General features: G+C 42.0%; 1 protein-coding gene across 1 annotated transcript; it reads right to left on the minus strand.

Moving 5' to 3' along the window:
• Positions 1–23,506: 23,506 nt before the first annotated feature.
• On the minus strand, positions 23,507–24,544 carry LOC309566122 (vomeronasal type-2 receptor 26-like; the record flags this gene model as incomplete). The annotated part of the gene is made up of 2 exons (XM_082271177.1): positions 23,507–24,426; positions 24,496–24,544. 2 exons carry the CDS (start codon positions 24,542–24,544, stop codon positions 23,507–23,509), a joined length of 969 nt encoding a protein of 322 aa, XP_082127303.1.
• Positions 24,545–24,778: the final 234 nt, after the last annotated feature.

Below are 24,778 nucleotides of genomic sequence, written 5' to 3' on the forward strand. Positions count from 1 at the left end.
AAAACATGGAGGACCACAGACTACTTCTTGACATTGTGCTAGAAGAATAAAAATATAATATACAACAGATACAAGAACAGCTTTGCCAAACATTCCAAGGCAATCTGTTGTTTTATTCTCTGTTGTCAGTTGTCGTATCTTCTATTACAGTTTGTTGCTTGTAAGTGTGATTTATTGCTTTGTAGCCAGCCTTTATAGTCTTCAATATGTGTAAAAAAAATAACTTTATTAAATTATTTTATGATTTTACAACACCTAACCATCTTTGGTACAGAGTCTAAAAATATTCTTGGCTTGTTGATGATTATGCTTCATGGATACTTTTCTATACACAACATTCTGTATTATCTTTTTGGAGAGTAATGTTTTAAACAAGCCTCAAATATGATTGTTAAAAGGATAGAGAGCAGAGAAGAGAATTAAAAAAAAAAATCTGCAATGTTCTGTTTCTATTAATAATATAATTAGACAATTTTTCAAAAATGTTTCAGTCTTTAACCACTTTAGGACCGGTGGATTTTCCTGCTTAACGTCCAGGCCACTTTTTTCAACTTGGCACTGCAGGACTTTAACTGACAATTGTGCGGTCATGCAATGCTGTACCCAAACAAAATGTACGTCCTGGGGGCGGAGCCGGCCGGCGAGAGAGATGGACGCTTAGCTGCACAGCTCCTCGCTAAGCAGTCACACCGGAGCGAATCTACGAGTCGAGGGTCAGACATTCAACATCCCGCTTCCACTACACAATGGCTGGACGTCAGCAGCACATACCGGGGAAGAAGAGGGGGAAGAATAAGCCCGGTAAGCTGTTGAATTTTTTCCATCCCGCGGGCGGGCCGCGCAGCCAAGATGGCGCCAGCCCCTCTGGTAGCGGTGCCTCGCTGCCCGCTCTGTCAGCCCCTGCTCGCACTATGCAATCAGCCACGGTGAGAGATGCCGAAGCTGCTGCGGACTCACAGGGGGAGATACATACCACCTCTACCCCTCGCTCTCCTTGTGCCAGCCCGGCTAAGGCTAAGATGAAACTACAGCTTGCAGATGGAGACAGGGTCTCAGGTAACCCAGTGGATGATACATTAGAGTTTCATGATACCATCTCATCTTTTCCCACTAAAGGCCTTCCTGTCATGGACTCCCTATTGAAAGACATGATGATGTCCCTCAGGAGCTCCATACATGCGGACATGCTACAACTTATGTCCCAGTGCAACAGGGCTGTTAAGGCAGTAGACACGAGGGTGGAAAAAATCGAAAATAAGATGGGAGAATTTGCGGACACCTTTAATACTATGGTAGATGCCCACAACGAACACGACGATGATATCACCTGGCTTAAATCGAAAGTTGTGGATCTTGAAGATCGATCGCGACGCAACAACATAAAAATCAGGGGGATCCCTGAATCGGTTAAGCCTCAGGAGCTAACGGACTATCTTACTTCACTGATGCAGGAAGTCCTTCCAGACTTCCCACTCTGTGACATGGCTATCGACCGCATACATAGGTTGCCTAAACCGAAACACATTGCCGCCTCACTGCCCCGGGACACCATTGCCCGGATTCATTTTTTTACAGTGAAAGAAAAATGTATGTCTTTGGTTCGGAGGGGTACAAACCTCCCACCCGCTTTAAACAACCTATCCTTCTATGCAGACCTCTCGGCTCATACAATGAATAGACGTCGCAACCTCTCAACTATCACTAAACCTCTTAGAAACCATCAGGTTGTATACCGTTGGAATTACCCAGCCACCTTGGTGGTCACAAGGGGGGGACAGAGATTACCGGATCACATCACTGGATGAAGGCATAGCACTGCTGCAACGATGGGGTATCTTGGATCAAGAGGACCACCAGGCCCCACCCGTGGAATGACTTTCCTTGTTATGTGCGTGGCCACATTGAGTTTCTTTTTCTGCTGTGACCCTCCTAGTTATACATTTTTACAACTACGAGGCTCCGAGTGACTTGCTCGGCTAATGTTTGTTCTATTTGCACCCCCACCAAACGGTAAAGTGTACCGTGCAGACTCTTCAATAGAGTCGTCCTTTTTTATTTTTCCTGATCTCTGCTACTGCAGAGTGCCTATTCCCACGCACCTTTACCTTGTCTTTAATTTTTGTTCTTTTTCTGTTGTATTTTTATTTTTTCTATCCAGATCTACAATAGCCCCCTGAACTGCCGTGCATTAACAACTCAAAACCTCCACCTTGATCTGTCTCACATCTGCTTGCATCACTCCCGGGATTCTGCGGAGAGGGACTGCGACTTGGCAACCAGCGTGGAATCAGTGAGTGTACTTCAACACATCCACACATAACATTGCTCCTGATCATCCCCTCAAGATGTCTTTCCAATTGCTCTCTCTTAATGCCAAGGGCCTTAATAGCCCCAACAAGAGACATATGCTTTGGAGGGAACTTAAGGCCCAGAATTGCGATGTGGTTGCCCTACAGGAAACGCATTTCATGGCCCATACTCACCCACAACTCACATCAAAGCAATACCCTCACACCTTTTACGCCAACAACCCCAAAAAGAGATGTGGAGTGGCACTGCTATTCAAGGAGACTTTGGAATTTTCACTGCTCTCGCAGTTTGCGGATCCTGAGGGCAGGTTCCTAGTGATATCGTGCAACATTAATAATTCTACGTACACAATAGTGACAATCTATGCCCCCAATACCAGACAAATTACGTTTCTCAAGCGCCTGTGGCAGCAACTATAACCCATGCTTAAGGGCCATGTGCTGCTATGTGGCGATTTCAACGCTGTCCCCAACTACCAGTTAGATGTGTCGATGAACTATCCGAGGCGCCATCATCGTGCGGATCTGTCGGCATTTCTGGCATCTGTGGACTTGCACGATGCGTGGAGATGTTACAACTCCTCGGAAAGAGACTACTCTTACTATTCCAGGATCCATCATTCATACTCCAGAATTGACCTCTGCCTCACGGATAAATTTTTGCTACAACGGGTCACACGCGCATCGGTGGGCTCTATAACGTGGTCGAACCACGCCCCTGTTATTTTAACATTCGGGGACGTGCCCTACACCACTAGAGCAAACAGGTGGCGGTTTGATGCTAGCCTCTTGACCAGCCAGGAGGCATATGCAGAGACCCTCTCCAAAATAACTGAATTCTTTGTTATTAATGATACCCCTGGTATTTGTCCATACACCGTATGGAATGCACATAAGGCGTTTGTACGTGGTCTGATGATGGCTAGGGGGGCGAGGGTTCGGAGGCAGAGGGGACAGAAATTGGATGATATTCTCACCTCTATCAAACACCTAGAAGCTGAAAACAAATCGCTTCCAACCGCGACCTGCGCGGAGAAGCTTTTCAAATGTCAATCTGAACTCTGAGTCCTTTTGATTGGTCAGCACACTAGAGCCATGGCAATAAGGCTGGTAAGTTACTAGCTAACCAACTGAAAGCTAAGCTGAACAAGCAGAAAATACCGTACATGCTCCACCATGCCACGGGAGAACGCCTGACCAATCCAAAGGATATAGCGGACGCATTTAGCCAATACTATAGCTCCCTATATAACTTACACGAGGACGTATCAACTCCACAACCCACCATATCAGACATCCAACAGTTTCTGTCTTCCATCTCTCTCCCGAGCCTGTTGCCTGGGGATCTGGAAACCCTGAATGCCCCTTTCACTGATGCAGAGATATTAAAAGCGGTTAAGTCTCTCCCAAAGGGGAAATCCCCGGGGCCTGATGGATTTACTCCAGAGTATTATAGCCTGTTTGCAGACACTCTAGTTCCATATGCTACACGGGTGTTCCAGAAGGCACTTAGTGGGATCCCTTTTCCAGTTGAAATGCTAGAGGCCACAATGATCACACTACCGAAGCCGGGCAAGGAACCTAATAGACCACAAAACTTAAGGCCCATATCACTATTGAACGTGGACCTAAAGGTCTACGCTAGAATTCTGGCTGACCGTATCTCTGGGTTCCTTCCTGGCCTAATTAAACCTGATCAAGTGGGCTTTGTCCTGGGGCGCCAAGCCACAGATGCAACCAGGAGATTAATAGGCTTAATCCATCAGGTCTCCACTCATAAGGTTCCCACGGTACTCCTGTCTTTGGATGCCGAAAAAGCCTTTGACAGGATTCACTGGGGCTACCTGAGGCAGGTTCTAGACAAATTTGGTTTTCAGGGAGCGATAATCCAAGCTATCATGGCCTTGTATTCCTCGGCAAGGGTGTTCACAGAGGGCCTATTTTCTGAAAGTTTTGGCATAACCAATGGCACGCGTCAAGGGTGCCCACTATCACCACTTATTTTTGCAATGCTCCTTGCTGAGAGGGTTAGATCCCACCCTGGGGTGGCGGGCATATGTGTTGGAGGAACCCCTCATGTCATCTCATTGTTTGCGGATGACGTCATATTGACTTGCACAGACCCTGAGACATCATTGACACATGTTGGGCACATACTAGAGGAATTTCAATCAGTCTCCTACTACAAGGTGAATGAGCTTAAATCTAATCTCCTTGGAGTTGCAGTGGACTCCAAGCTCCGGGCACGGCTCCGGAGTTTGGTACATTATCAATGGCAGGAAGAGTCCATGGACTATTTGGGCATTAAACTGACTGCCTCCACGACATCCCTGTTCAAGGCTAATTTTCTTCCCCTACTGGCCTCCACAACTCAGGACACTCTCAGAATCCAGAAGTTCTACCTCTCATGGCCGGGTAAAAATGCGGCCTTCAAAATGTTAATACTACCCAAAATATTGTACATTTTCCGTGCGTTACCTATTCAAATCCCAAAATGTACGTCCTTTTTTTCCCACAAACAGTGCTTTCTGTTGGTGGTATTTGATCACCTCTGTGCTTTTTATTTTTTGCGATATTACTAAAAAAAGAGCAAAAATTTTGCCAAAAATTGACATTTTCTAATTTGACAGTTAAAAAATATCCAATATATTCATTTTTTGTCATATATTTTGGACAAAATGTATTTAGCTACATGTCTTTCACAAACAAATTCTCAATGAGCATATTTTTATTGGTTTGTGCAAAAGTTATAGCGTCTACAAACTATGGTGTAAATACTGGAATTTACGCAGCTTTAATTTCTGACTGCCTATCTCAATTCTTGAAGTGCTAAAATGGCAGGGCAGTACAAAACCCCCCAAAATTACCACTTTTTGGAAAGTAGACATCGAATGGAATGTAGTGAGAGGCATGTTGAGATCATTGAAAATTAAATTTTTTTGTCACAGGTGTTTGAAAAATGACTAAAAAAAAAAAAGAAAAATTTTCTACAAAAAATTGTCATTGAAATTATATATTGCTCACCATTGCCATTGGTGTAATTGGTGTAATTGCATAGGTGTAATTACACCCCAAAATATATTCTGCTGCTTTTCCTGAGTACAGGGATACCACATGTGTGAGACTTTTTGAGAGCCTAGCTGTGTACGGGACCCCGATAGCCAATCACCACCTTCAGAATTTCAGAGGGCGTCAATTTCTCATTGTACTTTCTCACTGCTTATCACGGTTTCAGAGGCCCTGAAATGTCGAGATAGCACAACCCCCCCCCCCCCCCAATGACCCCATTTTGGAAAGTAGACACCCCAAGCTATTTTCTGAGAGGCATGGTGAGTCCATAGGATATTTTATTTTTTGCCACAAGTTTCAGGGAAATTATTATATATATATATATATATATATATATATATATATATATATATATATATATATATATTTTTTTTTTTTTTTTTACACAAAGTTATCACTAAAGGATATATTGCTCACACATGCCATGGGTATATGTGAAATGACACCCCATAATACATTTTGCTGCTTCTCCTGAGTATGGGGATACCATATGTGTGATACTTTTTTTGCAGTCTAGCCGCGTACAGGACCCCGAAAACCAATCGCCACCTTAAGGCTTTCCAAGTGCGTAAATTGTTGATTTCACTCCTTACTACCTATCACAGTTTTAAAGGCTATGAAATGCCAAGATAGCACAACCCCCCCCCCCCCAAATGACCCCATTTTGCAAAGTGGACAATCCAAGCTATTTGCTGAGAGGCATGTTGAGGGTTTTGCAGATCTCACTTTTTGTCACAAAGTTTTGGAAATTGAAAAAAGAGGAAAAAAATGCATTTTCCTTTTTTTTCTTCATTTTCCATTTTTCATTTTTTTGCAAAAGTCTCACACATGGGGTATTCCTGTACTCAGGAGAAGCAGCAGAATGTATTTTGGGGTGTAATTTCACATATACCCATGGCATGTGTGAGCATTATATCATTTACTGACAACTTTGTGTAAAAAAAAAAACCAAAAAAAAATAATAATAATTTTCCCGAAACAAAATATAAAATATTTCATGGACTCACCATGCCTCTCAGCAAATATCTTAGAGTGTCTACTTTGCAAAATGGGGTCATTTGGGGGGGGGGGGGTTGTGCTATCTTGAAATCTCAGGGCCTCTGAAACTGTGACAGGTAGTTCAGAGGTAAAATAAGCAATTTACGCCATTAGAAAACCTGAAGGTGGGGATTGGTTTTTGGGGTCCCGTACACAGCTAGGCTCCCCAAAAGTCTCACACATGTGGTATCCCTGGACTCAGGAGAAACAGCAGAATGTATTTTGGGGTGTAATTTCACATATACCCATGGCATGCGTGAGCAATATATCATTTAGTGACAACTTTGTGTAAAACAAAAACAAAAAAAAAACAAATTGTCATATTCCTGAAACTTAGGGCAAAATATAAAATATTTCATGGACTAAATATGCCTCTCAGCAAATAGCTTTGGGTGTCTACTTTGCAAAAAGGGGTCATTTTGTGTTTGAACTGTCCTGGCATTTTATGCTCAATCTTAGCCACACCTCACCCACTCTTCTAACCACTTGAAGACCAAGCCTTTTTTGTGACTTATTGTTTACATGAAAAAATATTTTTGTTTACTCGAAAATTACTTTGAACCCCCAAACATTATATATTTTTTTAAGCAGAGGCCCTACAGAACAAAATGGTGGATGTTGCATTTTTTTTTTGTCACACGGTATTTGCGCACAGATTTTCCAAACGCAATTTTTGCGAAAAGAAAACACTTTTTTATATTTAATGCAGAAATACACTATATAATTCCTAATTGTTTGATAAAATTTAAAAGATGATCGTATGCTGAGTACATAGACACCAAACATGACATGGTTTAAAAATTGCGCACGCCCGTGCAGCGGCAACAAACTACGTACGGTTTTAAAAGCCTTTAAAACTCTTTACAGATTACCACTTTGGACTTACAGAGGAGGTCTACTGTAAGAATTACTGCCCTCGACCTGGTGTTCACGGCGATACCTCACATGCATGATGCAATTGCGGTTTACATATGACACTAGACCAACGCTTGCGTCCGCATTTGCGTGCAAGCATCGGGTAAAGGGGGGGGCTTATTTTTTTTTTGCTTTTTTATGTTATTTTGATACCTTTCCTTTATTTTTTATTTTTTAATAATTTTTATTGTTATCACAGTACATTTAAATATCCCCTATGATAGCAATCTCTAGTGACAGGTACTCTTTTTTTTTAAAAAAAATGGGGTCTTTTAGACTCTAAATATCTCCTCTGACCTTAACGCATCTGACCACAACAAAATTGGTGTGATAAAATGCTTTCCCAATTTCCCAATGGCGCTGTTTATTTCTGGCGAAACAGAAGTCATGAAATGCTTGTAGCTTCCGGTATCTTAGGCCATAGAGATGATTGGAGCCATTCTCATCTCCAATCAGCTCTATGGTTAGAAAACTGAACCACCGACTGCAATCTCGGGTTAACCGGTGGGACAGGAGAGCCCGAGCAGAACTGCGGAAGGCGGCGGGAGGGGGGGGTCCCCTCTCACTGCATGTAAAAGCAATCTAGCGGCCAATTATCCGCTAGGATTGCTTTTACATATAAGCCGACTGCTGCCTGTAAAAAACTATACCAAGATGATGCCTAAATCTGCACGCATCATCCTGGTATAACCACTCAAAGTCCAGCAACGTACCAGTACATTGCTGGTCCTTGTTTGGCATATAGTGTAGGTTTTTTTTTTTTTTTTATGCAGCCTGTGGGCTGAATGAAAAAAAAAGAACCTAACAGAATTCACCACAGGAAAATTGGTGTTTGAACTGTCCTGGCTAGTGTTGAGCGAACACGGACTGTATTATTCGGGTTCGTACCGAATAATTGGATTTTTATTACCCGAACACGGACCCGAAAACTTTACTGTATGTTCGGGTTTAAAATCTGTGTTCGGTAATTTTATTTCCTGTTTTGTATGTAATGGCGCGCTTTTAATGGCGAGCTTTCAACAGCCAATCAACAAGCGTTTAACTGGTGTGCCTTAAGCCATCCCAGCCATGCCTACTAATGTATTAGTAGCTGTGATTGGCCATCTGAAGCATGTGACCCATGTCTTTATAAGTTCGAGAGCCACAGCGCGGCGCGTCATTCTGCTGTAGTTTAGGGAGAGAGCACACATCATATGTGCTGGCTGCTGATTAGGGACAGACAGTGAAAAATTGTGCCCGAAAAGAATGCAGGGACAGGTCGGAGTGTAGGCAGGGACAGTTATTTGAGCATTTTAGGGACAGGCTGGAGAGATTAGGCAGGGGCAGTCTACATCGATTTTGCTGTGTGGGGGGTGGTGCAGTGAACAATCTTTTTGAGCATTTTAGGGACAGGCTGGAGAGATTAGGCAGGGACAGTCTACATCGATTTTGCTGTGTGGGGGGTGGTGCAGTGAACAATCTTTTTGCCCTCACTTGAGCCCACTGAGGAGGAGGAGGAGGGAGAAAAAAATCTATTTTTATCAGTCTGTTGTGTGCAGCGTTCAGCTATATTTCACTACAGATTGCTGTTCTAATCTGCTATTAAAAAATCAAGTTAAAGGGGAATTTTCCCCTTCATAGCCTGCTTGCTGCTGAGCTGAGCTGACCGTGACATAAGACACTGCTGTGTTCACATGTGCTATTGAGTGGTTTTAAATTTTATACACTTTTTTCTATTCCACTATTCAATATACACCCTTTTGGGTTAAAAGAAAATTAAATTGTGGCATAGTCTGTACTAATCTGCTATTTAAAAATTACAAACTTAAAGGGGAATTTTTTTTTTCCCTTCATAGCCTGCTGCAGAGCTGACCGTGACATAAAACATAAGACACTGCTGTGTTCACATGTGCTATTGAAAAATCACCAATTTTATATCATATATTCTATTCTGCTATTCAATCTACACCCTTTGGGGTAAAAAGAATTAAATTGCGGCATAGTCTGTATTGGTACGTGTGAGATACACCTTCCAAATTTTTGGGGCGCATCTTCCACCGCCGAGGATTGCAGGGTGCTTCAGTTTGCCTCCTGTTCCGAACTCCTCCTACTCCTCATCCTGCCTTTAGGGTACAAAAAATTGTAATCGGGGCCTAGTCTGGGTCTGTACGTGTGAGATAGATACACCTTTTGATATCATATTTTCTATTCCGCTATTCAATCTACACCCTTTGGGGTAAAAATAATTAAATTGCGGCATAGTCTGTATCGGTACGTGTGAGATACACCTTCCAAATTTTTGGGGCGCATCTTCCACCGCCGAGGATTGCAGGGTGCTTCAGTTTGCCTTCTGTTCTGAACTTCTCCTACTCCTCATCCTGCCTTTAGGGTACAAAAAATTGTAATCGGGGCCTAGTCTGTGTTTGTATGTGTGAGATACACCGTTTTATAAAAATTTTTCTATTTCGCTATTTAATCTACACCCTTCGGGGAAAAAATAATTAAATTGCGGCATAGTCTGTATCGGTACGTTTGAGATACACCTTCCAAATTTTTGGGGTGCATCTTCCACCGCCGAGGATTGCAGGGTGCTTCAGTTTGCCTCCTGTTCCGAACTCCTCCAACTCCTCATCCTGCCTTTAGGGTACAAAAAATTGTAATCAGGGCCTAGTCTGTGTTTGTACCTGTGACATACACTGTTTTATAATTTTTTTTCTATTCCGCTATTCAATCTACACCCTTTGGGGTAAAAAGAAATAAATTGCGGCATAGTCTGTATCGGTACGTGTGAGATACACCTTCCAAATTTTTGGGGCGCATCTTCCACCGCCGAGGATTGCAGGGTGCTTCAGTTTGCCTCCTGTTCCGAACTCCTCCTACTCCTCATCCTGCCTTTAGGGTACAAAAAATTGTAATCGGGGCCTAGTCTGGGTCTGTACGTGTGAGATAGATACACCTTTTGATATCATATTTTCTATTCCGCCCTTCAATCTACACCCTTTGGGGTAAAAAGAATTAAATTGCGGCATAGTCTGTATCGGTACGTGTGAGATACACCTTCCAAATTTTTAGGGCGCATCTTCCACCGCCGAGGATTGCAGGGTGCTTCAGTTTGCCTCCTGTTTCGAACTCCTCCTTCTATTCATCCTGCCTTTAGGGTACAAAAAATTGTAATCGGGGCCTAGTCTGTGTTTGTACGTGTGAGATACACCGTTTTATATTTTTTTTTCTATTCCGCTATTCAATATACACCCTTTTGGAGTGTAAAAAATTAAATTACGGCATAGTCTGTATCGGTACGTGTGAGATACACCTTTTAAATTTGTTTGGCGCATCTCCTTCCACTGCCAAGGATTGCAGGGCGCTTCAGTTTGCCTCCTGTTCCGAACTCCTCCTACTCCTCTTCCTCATCCTCCCTTTAGGGTACAAAAAATTGTAATCGGGGCCTAGTCTGTGTTTGTACGTGTGAGATACACCGTTTTATATCCTTTTTTCTATTCCGCTATTCAATATACACAAGGTCCTATGGACACGGTCCAGTTCAATGGGATCACTCTTTGGTTTTTGTAGTAGTTGGTTAAAGATTGCAGTCACGGCCATGGATAAATCCTTTGGTTCCACAGATTCAGGTAACCCACAGATTCTTATGTTATTGCGGCGATTTCTATTGTCTGTATCATTCTGCTGGTAGGAGAGTTGCTGCAGCATAACAGAATGAGTATTGAGTATTTCCTAATGTGATTGAACAGCACTGCAAAGGCCATCTGTGGTGTTTTCTATATCCTCAATATGGATCCCAATGTCCTTTTTAAGCTCAGAGATCTCCTGCCTGTAGGTATTTTCAATCCTCTTAATACAGTGTTCAAAGTCTGCTTTAGTGGGCAGAGATCTGATATAGCTGTGTAGGGACTTAAGCTAAGATTCCATGTCCCATTCATCCCCTAAGCCCAGGGAAGTATGTGATTTTCTCCTGGAGCACCTGGCGGATTGATATGGACCCCCCAGGGGATGTGTGTCATGCACAGGAGCTCATCTGGATATCCAGGGCAGACGCAGAGTGGGCCAGGGAAGGAGGCACCGGTGCCATCTTGGATTCCGGCCGGTGCTGGGCCACGCCTGAGAAACAGGTAAAGAAGTGCCCCAAATTGCCTCCTGGGCAACTTCTACTCCTTCCCTTCTTGTCCCCGGGTTTATTCACCCCCATTCAGGCAGTGATGGTAGGGTTTCTTGGAGGGTGAAAGCCCTGTAGAGCTGAGAGGTCCGGGAGCTGAGGGAAAACACATCCTACAGCTCCATGTGCCAAGCCACGCCCCCCGAGGGTGACTCTTTAACTGGGCTAGACCCAAAGATCAAAGAATCCATGGGAAAATTGTACCTTTATTGAAATCAAGCTGGACCCAGTCCTTGCTAGAGCTATGACAGTGCCAGTCTATAATTATGGTTAGATGAGCAAAAGTAATATTTTTGAAATCCGGTAAACTAATCCCTCCAGATGCCATAGGTCTTGTGATTAATTGGTGTCCAATTCTAAGCGGTTTCTTTGCCCAAAAGAATTGGGTTTGTAAGGATCTCAAATTTCGGAAGAAACTGTTTAAAATATATATTCGTACAGTAAGGTGTGTAATAGATATAGCAGCTTGGGAACGGACATCTTCAATATGACAGCACAACTTAACCATGAGAAATACTTCTTGTTCCACAAGTTCAGATCCTTGTCAATTGTTTTTAAGAAAGGCGTGAAGTTTCTGTCATAGCGAGTAAGTGTCTAAGTGAGGAAGTTAACCAGATGCCTAAATATTTTAAGACCAGGGTTTCAATTTGAAAGGGCAGTTTGTTTTTAATAAAGTTATTGTTTCTTGTGAAAGGGTAAGGTTTAAGGATTCCAATTGGGAATAATTGATTTTTAGGTTTGAGACATAGGCGTAGATCTCAAAAACTCTCATCAGATTGGGTATTGTAGTGTGGGGACATTTCAAGAGAAACAGCATGTCATCAGCGTATGCTGCTGTTTTGTCACCCACCTTTAGACCTTAGATGGAGGAGTCTGCATTAATTAACCCCTTGATGCCGATGTAACACAAATATGTGGTGCGACTAGACTGGGCTTTTTTCCACGGGGCCGCATATTTGAGTATCTCCCTTTGTTCTGGGAGTGGGCTGCACTTAAGATTATAGGTCACCTGATCGCTGTAATAGCCTCTGATTGGCTATCACTGTGATCAGTCACTGTGAAGCCCACCCCCGTGTTTTCTTTCTCTGTGAATGAAGGAGAGAGATACATTGTATCTCTCTCTCCTTGCAGAGAAAAAAAAGTGTGTAAAAAAAGAAATAAATAAAAAAATAATGAAAAAAGTAAAATACAAAAGTACAAAAAATGCCTAGATCAAGGTTTGATCTAGATCAGTCTCAAGGTTTGTGGTTGGGTCAATCAGGGTCAAAGGTCAAGATCATAGGGCGTGGCTACCGCGCAACGTGATGGCGGCTTAACTGAGGAGCTCCGCATAGGTGCCGGGTAAACCGCAACATTAGAGGTGAGCCATCTAGCCCTGCCAGGTCCCTACCTGCTCTGTAGACCACGCTCAGCTCCCCACCATGCCCCGCAAGCGGAAAGAGCCCTCAAACCCCCGCAAGCTGCAGCACTTCTTCCCGCCGGGCAGGAGAAGGCCCAATATGGCGACTGCAGCGGCTGCCGCTCTCCTGCGATGTCTGCAGAGTCATCATCCTCTTCCAAAGGCCCCAGCATGCCAAAAAAAAAATCCCCGCAGGGACCCTCAAAAGCCTCTCCTCAAGCTTCCACCCGCTGTCTTGTAGCCCTGCTAAATCTAGGCCCAGGATGGATCAAGCCTAGAAACTGACAGAGGTCATATAACTCTGGATGACACCAGTGAACTCACTGCCTCCATTAACTCATTCCCCACTACCAATCAACCCATCCTGGGCACTACTATGAAAGTGATGCTGTTTTCTCTCCACACCTCTCTCCACAATGACATGCTGACATGTGAACAGAGCTTTAGGAAAGAACTTGGGGAGTTGGGGGACAGAGTGGTCCCATAATGACTAAATTGATGAAGTGGACTGGCTTAAAGCAACAGTTGCTGACCTAGAGGACCGCTCTCGCAGGAATAATGTCAAGCTGCGGGGGGTTCCTGAATCCGTGGGCCCCGACGGCTTGCGTCAATATGCTATTGATCTTATCACAGAATTCCTGCCATCAGCTGTCCACTTAGAAATCCTTATTGATAGAATCCATCGGCTCCCTTGACCATCTTTCTGTAATGTTCTGGTACCTCTGGTACCCTTGTTCCATATTTCTCTCTTACTAAATTGCGTCCCATCTTGTTATCCAAGAGACGCATACACCTTTAAGACCGGATGACATCATTGCTGAGCGCCGCTATGAGCGGCTATTTCAATCGCCGGCTTTCTCTCACTCATTTCTCGTTCAAACCACATGTTCACCGCACCTTCTCCTGTGAAGTCGGAGCTGCTGACATTTCCCTTTGCTGAACTGAAGCCGGAACCTCGCTGCTGATCCGTATCTCGCTACGGGATCACCTCTCTCTAAGGACACTGTTACTACTAACCTATCTAAGTGATAAGTACCCCACAGGGGATTCCTTACTAACCAATCTCCTACTGTCATCTACTGCAATTACCAGGACTATCTGTATCTATCTATTCACTATCATCTGCATAGACAGTTAGCTCTTGGGACTACCTTCAACTATCCTTGCACTAGGTTACTCTGTCTAAGTATACACCATCTGTGTCCTCTTACCATCTGCACTATACTTGACATCAGAACCTATCTGCTTTACCATCACCTGCAACTCTCCTAATGCTACTCTTAGTGCTCACCATACAATAGCCTGTCTCTCATCTATACATTCTCATATATTCTATCCCTCCATTAAACATCTGATTGAGTATATGTATATTGCATAACAGGCTGTACACTGTGATGAAGTCCTGAGAGTTGGATATGTTTGTTCAACAGAATCTCTACAAGGCTACTGAGTGTAATAATTCTGCAGCTGTAAATCCATCCACTAACAAAAACGCATGAACGTTACAGATTGAACGAGCCTTTAAAAAAATATGGATTCAGCAGAATTACCTACTCATGTACTACAATTAAAACAGCAAGTAGATGCATTGATCCTTGCGCTTACAGAGGTACAAAACGAAAATCAGACCTTGAGACAGCAGGTTGGCCGTCTCACACAGCTTTCTGCTGCTCAGCCCCGTGAGCCTAAGATAAACCCTCCTCTAGTGTTTTCTGGTGATCGGAGCAAATTTCGTGAATTTAAAAATGCATGTCGATTGCTTTTTTTGTTAAAACCTCTAACCTAGACCACTGACCAAATTAAGGTTTGTACCGTCATCTCCTATTTAACGGGTGAACCCCGGGCCTGGGCAGACGCTCTCTTTGAAAAGGATGATCCACTCCTTAATTCTTACCCTTTATTTCTAGCACAACTCGCTAGTTTATATGAAGACCCCAATAAGCAGAGTACCGCTGATACCCAATTACGGGCCTTAAAACAAGGAAGGAGACCTGTTGAAGATTTCGTGGCAAATTTTAAAAGATGGTCCCCTGATTCAGGGTGGAACGACACATCTTTGCAAACGCAGTTTAGACTCGGCCTATCTGAGGCCGTTAAAGACGAGCTCGCCCGAGCGGATTTACCTGGCACTCTAGAGGGACTGATACAGACCAGTATCAATATTGACAGACGACTACGAGAAAGAAAGGCTGAGAAGATGGGCTCACCATTTTCCAGTCCTTCTCGGATGTTGCCTGCTGACCCTACTCCTATGGAAGTAGGAATGATACGCCCACCTCTGACCCTTTCTGAACGTGCCAGGAGGAAAACCGAACATCTTTGCATGTACTGCGCATCCCTGAATCATTTGATAAGCGGCTGTCCCCTTGTCCGCAGAAAAGAGGGTGAGTGTTCAAATGTCTTGCTAGGGGGACTCACAACTTCCTTTTCTAATCCTTATCTTTTTGTTCATTTAACATTGCAGTGGGACCAAACTAGGATCACCACCAAGGCTATGATCGACACAGGATCTTGTGGAAACTACATTGACATTTGTTTTGTCTCCCTTAATAAAATACCTATTGTTTCAAAACCCAAACCTGTCCCTGTTAGTTTTATTAACGGTACCCTTTTATCCTCTGGTCCTATCACCAGTCAGACACAGGCACTCCTTTTAACTGCTGACGAGTCTCATGTGGAGACCACCGCCTTTGATGTATTAACTTCACCACATTTTCCAATCATTTTGGGACTTCCCTGGTTACACATACATCAACCAATCATCGATTGGAAAACAAGAACGCTAGCCTTCTCTTCTCACTATTGTGAAACGACGTGTAATCTCCCCACATACGATAGGATCCTGTCTGTAGTGCCGGATGACATTATACCCAAGTGTTATCAGGATTTATCTGAGGTTTTCCTTGAGAAAAACGCTCAAATGCTACCTCCCCATAGGGACTATGATTGTTGTATCGATCTACTCCCTAATAGCAAGTTGCCTTTCGGACATGTTTATCCTCTCTTGCAGGATGAACTCTCTCATCTTAAGGAGTATCTGGATGAGAACTTGGCAAAAGGATTCATCCGACCTTCTACTTCCTCCACTGCTGCTGGACTCTTCTTTGTCCGCAATAAGGATTCTAGCCTTAGGCCTATCATTGATTTCAGACAATTAAATGCCATTACAATAAAGGATCGTTATCCTTTACCTCTTATTCCTGAACTTATCGAACAGGTGCGTGGAGCTTCTTTCTTTTCAAAATTGGACCTAAAAGGGGCATACAATTTAATTTGAATCCGTAAAGGGGATGAATGGAAGACGGCATTCAGAACCAGATACGGACTGTTTGAGTACCTTGTAATGCCATTTGGGCTATGTAATGCTCCCGCAGCCTTCCAACGGTTTATAAATGAGATATTCAGAGACTTGCTTGATGTTTGTGTTGTAGTATATTTGGACGATATACTTATCTATTCTCATTCCTTACCTGAGCACATAAAACATGTGAGACTTGTGTTGTCAAGGCTACTTGCACATAACTTATATGTTAAATCAAAAAAATGTTTGTTTCATAAAGAGGAAGTACTATTCCTAGGATATATTATATCTAAAAATGGAATCAAAATGGACATGAGCAAAATATCCTGCATTCTGGATTGGCCTGTGCCAACCACTCGCAAAGCATTACAAAGGTTCCTAGGATTCTCTAACTACTATAGGAAATTCATTAAGAACTTCTCTGCGATTGTGAAACCTCTCACACAACTCACAAGCATGAAGAAACCATTTAATTGGTCAACAGAAGCAAATGGAGCATTCTGTCTGCTGAAATCAAGCTTTACTACTGCCCCCATACTATGCCATCCAGACCCATCCCTTCAATACATCTTGGAGGTAGATGCGTCAAATATGGCAGTAGGAGCAGTTCTCTCACAACGACCAACAAACACCTCACCTCTTCACCCAGTTGCTTTCTTCTCAAAGTCATTAAGCAGCCCCGAGGTGAACTACCCAGTAGGTGAGAAGGAGTTACTAGCCATAAAATTGGCGTTAGAGAATTGGCGACATCTACTTGAGGGCACTCGATTGCCAATCCTGATATATACTGATCACAAAAACCTTCAATACCTTCAGACTAATAGAACTCTTTCCCACCGACAGGTACGGTGGTCGTTATTCTTTCTGAGATTTAATTTTTTAGTGACTTACACGCCCGCAGACAAAAATAAAAAAGCGGATGCACTTTCACGACTAGCCGAGAAAGATTGTACCGAGGTTCCCTCAGTTCCTATAATACCACTTGAACGTATTATCGGTGTCGTTCGCTCCCTGAAGGAAGAGATTTTGCACAGCATAGGACTGGACTCACCTCCACCACAACTAACTACTGACGCAGAAGGCTTCCTCTACTACAACGATAAATTATACATACCCCCTACTATGCGAACCAAGATCTTGGAATTGTCGCATGATGTACCTATGGCAGGACATATGGGTATGACTAAAGCTTTCAATCTACTTACTAGGCAGTTTTGGTGGCCAGACATGAAGACAACCGTAAACAAGTTCGTTTCATCTTGTGATATCTGTGCAAGGTCTAAAATTGACAACACGAAACCATCGGGGTTACTTTGTCGTTTACCAATACCCCAGGTTCTGTGGGAAGTGGTATCCTTAGACTTCATAGTGGAACTACCACCTTCCAAAGGATTCAACACCATCTTGGTGTCAGTGGACCATCTGACCAAGATGGCACATTTCACTCCTATCCGAAAACTACCTTCATCCAAACAAACAGCGGAATTGCTTGTGAAACATGTCTTTAAGTTACATGGTATTCCAAAAACACTGCTGTCTGACCGTGGTTCACAATTCATCTCAAAGTTTTGGCTAGCTCTATGTCAGATACTACGAATAGAGCGTAAACTTACTTCTCCCTACCACCCTCAGACCAATGGACAGACAGAGAGTGTTAACCAGTGCATTGAACAGTATCTGCATTGCTATACTTCGTATCTACAGGACGATTGGGCAGATCTCCTCCCGCTAGCGGAATTCGCCTATAACAACGCGACTCATAGCACTACTAAACAAAGTCCATTTTACCTAAATTATTGGTTTCATCCCACACTCCTTCCTCCACGTATCTTGCCATCAAGTAATCCAGTGGCATCTGATTATCTTGCCCAGATAAAGGATTCTCTGGGATTACTCAACAATACCATATCCCATGCTCATAGCCAACAAAAGAACTACTACGACCTCCGTAGGAAACCCTCTCCCCAATATGCCATTGGGGATCTTGTTTGGCTTTCTACAAAAAATCTGATATTAAAAATCCCTAGTAAAGAACGTGGTCCTCTATTTCTGGGACCTTTCCCAATCGAGAAGCTTATTGGAAAAGCTGCAGTACAACTCACATTACCAACAGACCTCAAGATACATCCCATCTTCCATGTGTCGCTACTGAAGCCCCATGTTCCTAACTAAGGAATAAGGCCTACTATCTCACCTCCACCTCCTGTACAAGTGGAAGGTGGAGAAGAATTTGAGATAAAAGAGATTTTGGATTCCCGTTTCCATAGAAGAAGACTCCAGTATCTTGTACGATGGAAGAACTATGGGCCCCAAGATGACACCTGGCTGGATACCTCCGATATACATGCCCCTAGACTGATTCGCAATTTCCACTCGAAATATCAAAAAAAAACAGTTCTAGAGGCCTTCCGGAGCCGGCCTTAAGGGGGGGGGGGGTACTGTAATGTTCTGGTACCTCTGGTACCCTTGTTCCATATTTCTCTCTTACTAAATTGCGTCCCATCTTGTTATCCAAGAGACGCATACACCTTTAAGACCGGATGACATCATTGCTGAGCGCCGCTATGAGCGGCTATTTCAATTGCCGGCTTTCTCTCACTCATTGCTCGTTCAAACCACATGTTCACCGCACCTTCTCCTGTGAAGTCGGAGCTGCTGACATTTCCCTTTGCTGAACTGAAGCCGGAACCTCGCTGCTGATCCGTATCTCGCTACGGGATCACCTCTCTCTAAGGACACTGTTACTACTAACCTATCTAAGTGATAAGTACCCCACAGGGGATTCCTTACTAACCAATCTCCTACTGTCATCTACTGCAATTACCAGGACTATCTGTATCTATCTATTCACTATCATCTGCATAGACAGTTAGCTCTTGGGACTACCTTCAACTATCCTTGCACTAGGTTACTCTGTCTAAGTATACACCATCTGTGTCCTCTTACCATCTGCACTATACTTGACATCAGAACCTATCTGCTTTACCATCACCTGCAACTTTCCTAATACTACTCTTAGTGCTCACCATACAATAGCCTGTCTCTCATCTATACATTCTCATATATTCTATCCCTCTATTAAACATCTGATTGAGTATATGTATATTGCATAACAGGCTGTACACTGTGATGAAGTCCTGAGAGTTGGATATGTTTGTTCAACAGAATCTCTACAAGGCTACTGAGTGTAATAATTCTGCAGCTGTAAATCCATCCACTAACAAAAACGCATGAACGTTACACTTTCTTGGAAGATAGTGTCCCCAGGGATGTTTTGATGAGGGTTCACTTTTACCACATAAAAGATCAGTTTATGGGGGAGTTCTGCAAAAACTCACGCAACTCAGTTAGCTATGCCACTATCCAAGCTTTTGCGGACTTGTCAAAATATACCATGATGAAGCGCAGAAATCTCCTTCCTATCACGAAAGCCCTGCGCAACCATAATATCGTTTACCGTTGGGGTTTCCCTACCAAACTGACTGTCACGCATAAAGGCACATCCATGGTAATCTCCTCCATGGAAGAGGACCTACATTGGCTACGCACCTGGGATATTGTCCCTCCGCAGGAAGGTCCAGGAAATACCCCCCCCTCCTACAACTCAAGCTTCAGAGGAACGGCAGCTGGTTTCCCACCGAAAAAAAGAAAAACCACACTTGAATGTACCTTTACAGGCTCATCTCCAGCAACTACATCTCATCTTTACTCTCCTTCTGAGGCACCCAGGAACTCCCCTCCACGTTCAATCCCCCCGTGCAAATGCGCAGATCACCTGCTTACGGATGCACATATGGATCCTTTTTTTTATCCCTTCTTCTTCTGTTCTCACCCCTTATCTCCTATTGATACCTTTTGCTGACTGTTTTTTTGTCCTCAGATGTCTTTTCTCAAGAATCTCTTTTGCAGATGCTTACTGTACAACAATGAACTACTACTCCTGTCGGCTCTGTTGTCCTAAGGGGGCTCCATCATTGATTATACCCCACTCTCACTGGCCATTTTGGAGGTTCAGCGTGATGAGGTACTGTTTACTCCTTTCTTTCCTCCAAAACCATGGTGCTTAGGATTGTCTCTTACAATTTGAATGGTCTGAATCATTCGGCTAAATGTTCAGCATTGTAGAAAGACGCTCTTAAGCTTGAAGCGGATGTTCTCTGTTTCCAAGAATCACACTTCCAGTCCTCGGCTACTCCTAGGTTCTCTCATAAACTGTTCCCCTATGTGTTTCTGGCCTCTGTTTCTACCAAACAAAGAGGTTTGGGAGTAGCGATCAAAAACTCTGTAGCCTTTACTTTACAGGAAAAGTATGAAGATCCAAATGGCCGATACTTGATTATTGTCTGTGAATTAAATAACAAATTATTTACTATTGTTAATCTATATGCTCCTAACACGGGTCAGATATGCTTCTTTAGGAAACTGCTGCACAAGTTGAAGTCCTTCCGCAGAGGCTCTTTGCTTATGTGTGGGGACTTTAACGCCATTGCAGACCCTGAGCTAGATACTACATCCAAAGCTAAATGTTCTGTCCCTCTCCTACAGTCTATATGGCATGGTAGTAATTTAAATGATGTCTGGTGGTGTCAACACGCTGGTGAGCGTTATTACTCATTCTACTTCGCCAGACACCATGTATATTCCCGTATTGATACTATAATTGTTGACAAATCTCTTTTACAGCAGGTCTCTTCCTCCTGTATACATTTGATCCTATGGTCGGATCATGCCCCGGTTTCGGTGGTTATACGAGAGGGAGACTTTGTTCCTCCATCTTATACGTGGTGGGCAAATTCTCGTCTCATCCACGATCCGACTCATCCTGCAACCATAACCAAACATTTGGCTGACTTTTTCGAGACCAACGCAGCTTCTGTCTCTGAATCTTCCACTCTTTGGTGTGCCCATAAGGCCTTTATTTGTAATGTTCTGATCCAAATCGGCTGTCGGGTCAAAAACAAAGATATCAGAGTCTAGACACCTTGCTCTTGGAAATACGCCAACTGGAAGGTATAGATAAGGCTTATGCTGACACCAAAATATTGCATAGGATCTCTGCCCTGAGACTGGACCTGAGACTCTTATTGTTAGACCAATATCAAAGCCACCTACAATATCTTAAACTCAATCATTACTCCTCCGGTAATAGAGCAGGCAAGTTCCTAGCTCATAGGGTTCAGTCCTACCAATCCAAGACCAAAATTAGCCATCTCATCCACCCACTAATTAAGCACAAAATTCTGGACCCCTCAGAGATAGCCGATTCTTTTGCCGCATGTTACCGGATGTTGTGGAGTTTGTCCACACTCATTTTAAGTTTAAATGTATGATGGCAACTCGGCAAGGCCAGAGAAAATGCTTTGATTCCCAGTGGCAACTTTGGACTAGCAGATTTGCACTTAAATGAACACTTTGTGTATCAGTTCTGAAATGTTTTTTACCAATCCTTGCTTGGCATAGGTATCTCTTGAGTCTGGTTGGCTCACCCCCCTGAATCTCCTTCCCTTTTGTTATCTCAACCTGTCTGTTAATCTTGGTTCCTCAGCTTTCAGTTTATTTTTTATTCTTGTTTCACCAGACATATACTGTTTTGTATCTACATATACAATGTGTTACCAGAGTATGTACATCTGTATATTGCTATATGCTGTTTACTATGCACTTTCATTTGTATTGTACTCTTTGAAATTAATAAAAACAAATTCAATTTAAAAAAAGGTCAAGGTCAGGTTCAAAGATCAGTATTTTTTTGGACAGAATTTTTTTCTTTTAATTACAGTATATATAAACCAAAAAAGAGAGAGGCTCTCATGGGTCTTGAAAGGTGAATGCACAATAACGGTTTTAATCAATGTTTTGACGAGGCACAAGCTCATCTTCCTCAGAATAACAAACAAATGAAGCAACGCAACATATATACTCTAAAACCCCTCCCATCATTATCACCCACATGTGATGACATCAACAAGTGCAAAGTTCCAGCTAAAAACAATCATGGGAAATTGTCCAGATTTGGGAGAAAAAAAACCACAACAAACGTACATGCAAAACATATATATATATATATATATATATATATATATATATATATATATATATATATATATATATATATATAAAGAGAACAAAGCTTAGGCAGTGAAGACAACAACAAAGAAAAAAAAACTGCATGACATATTATCATGTTATCTATGGCTTTCCATGCTAAAGCAGAGCTGGACTAGGGAAGCATGGTGAACATGTATTGTGTATGGGAAAAATCAGGAAGGCAAAGAAGGTGAGGAAGACGAGCTTGTGCCTCATGGAAACGTTGATTAAAACCATTATTCTGCGTTCACGTTTCAAGACCCATGAGTGCCGCTCTTTTTTTTTTATATGCGCTGCAGTCTCTGCTGTGCACCCGGGCCAATTTTTTATCACTTATTTGTGTGCGGTGGCAGCCATTGGATTATATATATATATATATATATATATATATATATATATATATATATATATACAGTATATACACACACACACACACGCAGTATATATATGAGTAAATATATAATAATATATTGCAACAGCTGGATTAAAAAAGGATAATTCACAGATTTACAGTGAGAGACAAGTACAAAGTGTCTCAGCAAATGGAAGCATATAGTGTGATCCAGAAAAGGTAACCATATTAACTGGATTCAATTATGATTTTATCCAATAAATAAAGAGTTATATGTATAAAAAAAAAAAAAATATGTGTAAAAGAATTAGAAGATAGATCTTTATTAGGAAATGTAAATGGTGCTATAAAAACGTAGTCGATAATAAATGTAAACTCTTTTTTATTTTTTTTTATTTGCTTTTTATATCTTATTTGTTTGTTTAATGTAACTTTTAGTATTGCATATTTCTTTATCATCTGTGAAATGAAGAAAGCAAAGTAATAGTTTAACAAATTTTATTGCATTAAAAAAACAATAAATCTTTGTGACAGCTACTTTTTGTAGAACAATTTCTAACTAATTAGCTCAGGGTTATATGTATAAAAGAATGATGTGACATATTAAAAATTGCTAGAACACCTCAGTGTAAAATAACTAGAAAATAGATCTTTATTAGGGAACTTAAATGGTGCTATAAAAAGGTAGTCCATAATAAATGTAAACTCTTTTTTTTTTTTTTTTCCATTTGCTTTTTATATCTTATTTGTTTGTTTAGTGTAACTTTTAGTATTGCATATTTCTCTATCATCTGTGAAATGAAGAAAACAAAGTAATGGTTTACATAATTTTATTGAATAAAAAAACAATTAATCTTTGTGACAGATACTTTTTGTAGAACAATTTCTACCTAATTAGCTCACATATCTTGGTTTGTTTTACCAATTTACCTTTTGAATTTAAATCTGGTCTCAACAGGATAATATAACATTTAGGAGTAAATATGCAACCCAAAATTCCCAAGTTAGAAGCTATTATAGCAAATATCTCTACAAGCACAGTGTTCGTCCCTGTAACATTCATATAGGCTGGGATAAAAGAGATCCAGACACTGCAGAATACCAGCATGCTGAAGGTGATGTATTTGGCCTCATTGTAACTGTCTGGTAAATTTTTGGCGAGGAAAGCCACAAAAAAACTCACAGCTGCTAGAAGTCCCATGTAACCCAGGAGTATGGAAAATGCCAGAGTAGATCCTTCATTACATTGGAGGATAATTCTATCAGGATATAGGTCAGTGTTACTTTCTGGAAATGGACAGGCAGTCAATAACCAAATGATGCTAATTAAAACCTGGATAAATGAACAAAGAAAAACCAAACAGTTTGGAATTTTTACTCCAATATATTTTCTCCAGAAACTTCCAGGCTTGGTGGCCTTAAAGGCCATGTAGACCATAATAGTTTTGGCTAGAATGGAAGATACAGCCACTGAAAAGATGATTCCAAAGGATGTCTGCCGAAACATGCAGCTGAAAGGTCCAGGCCGACCCAAAAACAAAAACACACAGAGGAAGCTCAACATGATTGAGACCAGGAGAATGAGGCTCAAGTTTTGATTATTAGCTCTGACCACTGGAGTCTCTCGAAATACAATAAAGACACAAAAAATAGCGGATGTTTTAACAAACAGTAAAACAGAAATAACTGAGACTGTGAGAGGAGCTGGGTCATTTCCGTAAGATAGAAATTCAACAGGTTTTGGTACACACTGATTGTTATCATTTGGCCACTCATCTTCTGAACACTTCTGACATGAACCTTTATCTAAAAGAAAATGTCTACAGTGTTTAAAACTATTACAATATCTTTATTTCAAACAATATTTTTACTAACCGTTAGAACATATATCCATCCCTCGCTCCAAAACTGTTGCTTCCACCATTTCCTTAGGATCAGATGCTAGCTAAAAAGAAGGGAGCTGTCCTTGATTCTAATGGACCACAGGAAATATTACATGACATCATGAGTATTCACTTATCTAAGGACTTCCCACTGGCACATTTCACCTACATGGCCTTAATTATAGCCATACACCTTTCACCTGGGACTGTCAGTTTGGTTTAGTGAATGTGAATACTCATGATGTAATCAGAATGCAACAACATGCTTTTTTATC

Source organism: Pelophylax lessonae, assembly GCF_965119305.1.
Source record: "Pelophylax lessonae genome assembly, chromosome: 1".
NCBI classification, from domain to species: domain Eukaryota; kingdom Metazoa; phylum Chordata; class Amphibia; order Anura; family Ranidae; genus Pelophylax; species Pelophylax lessonae.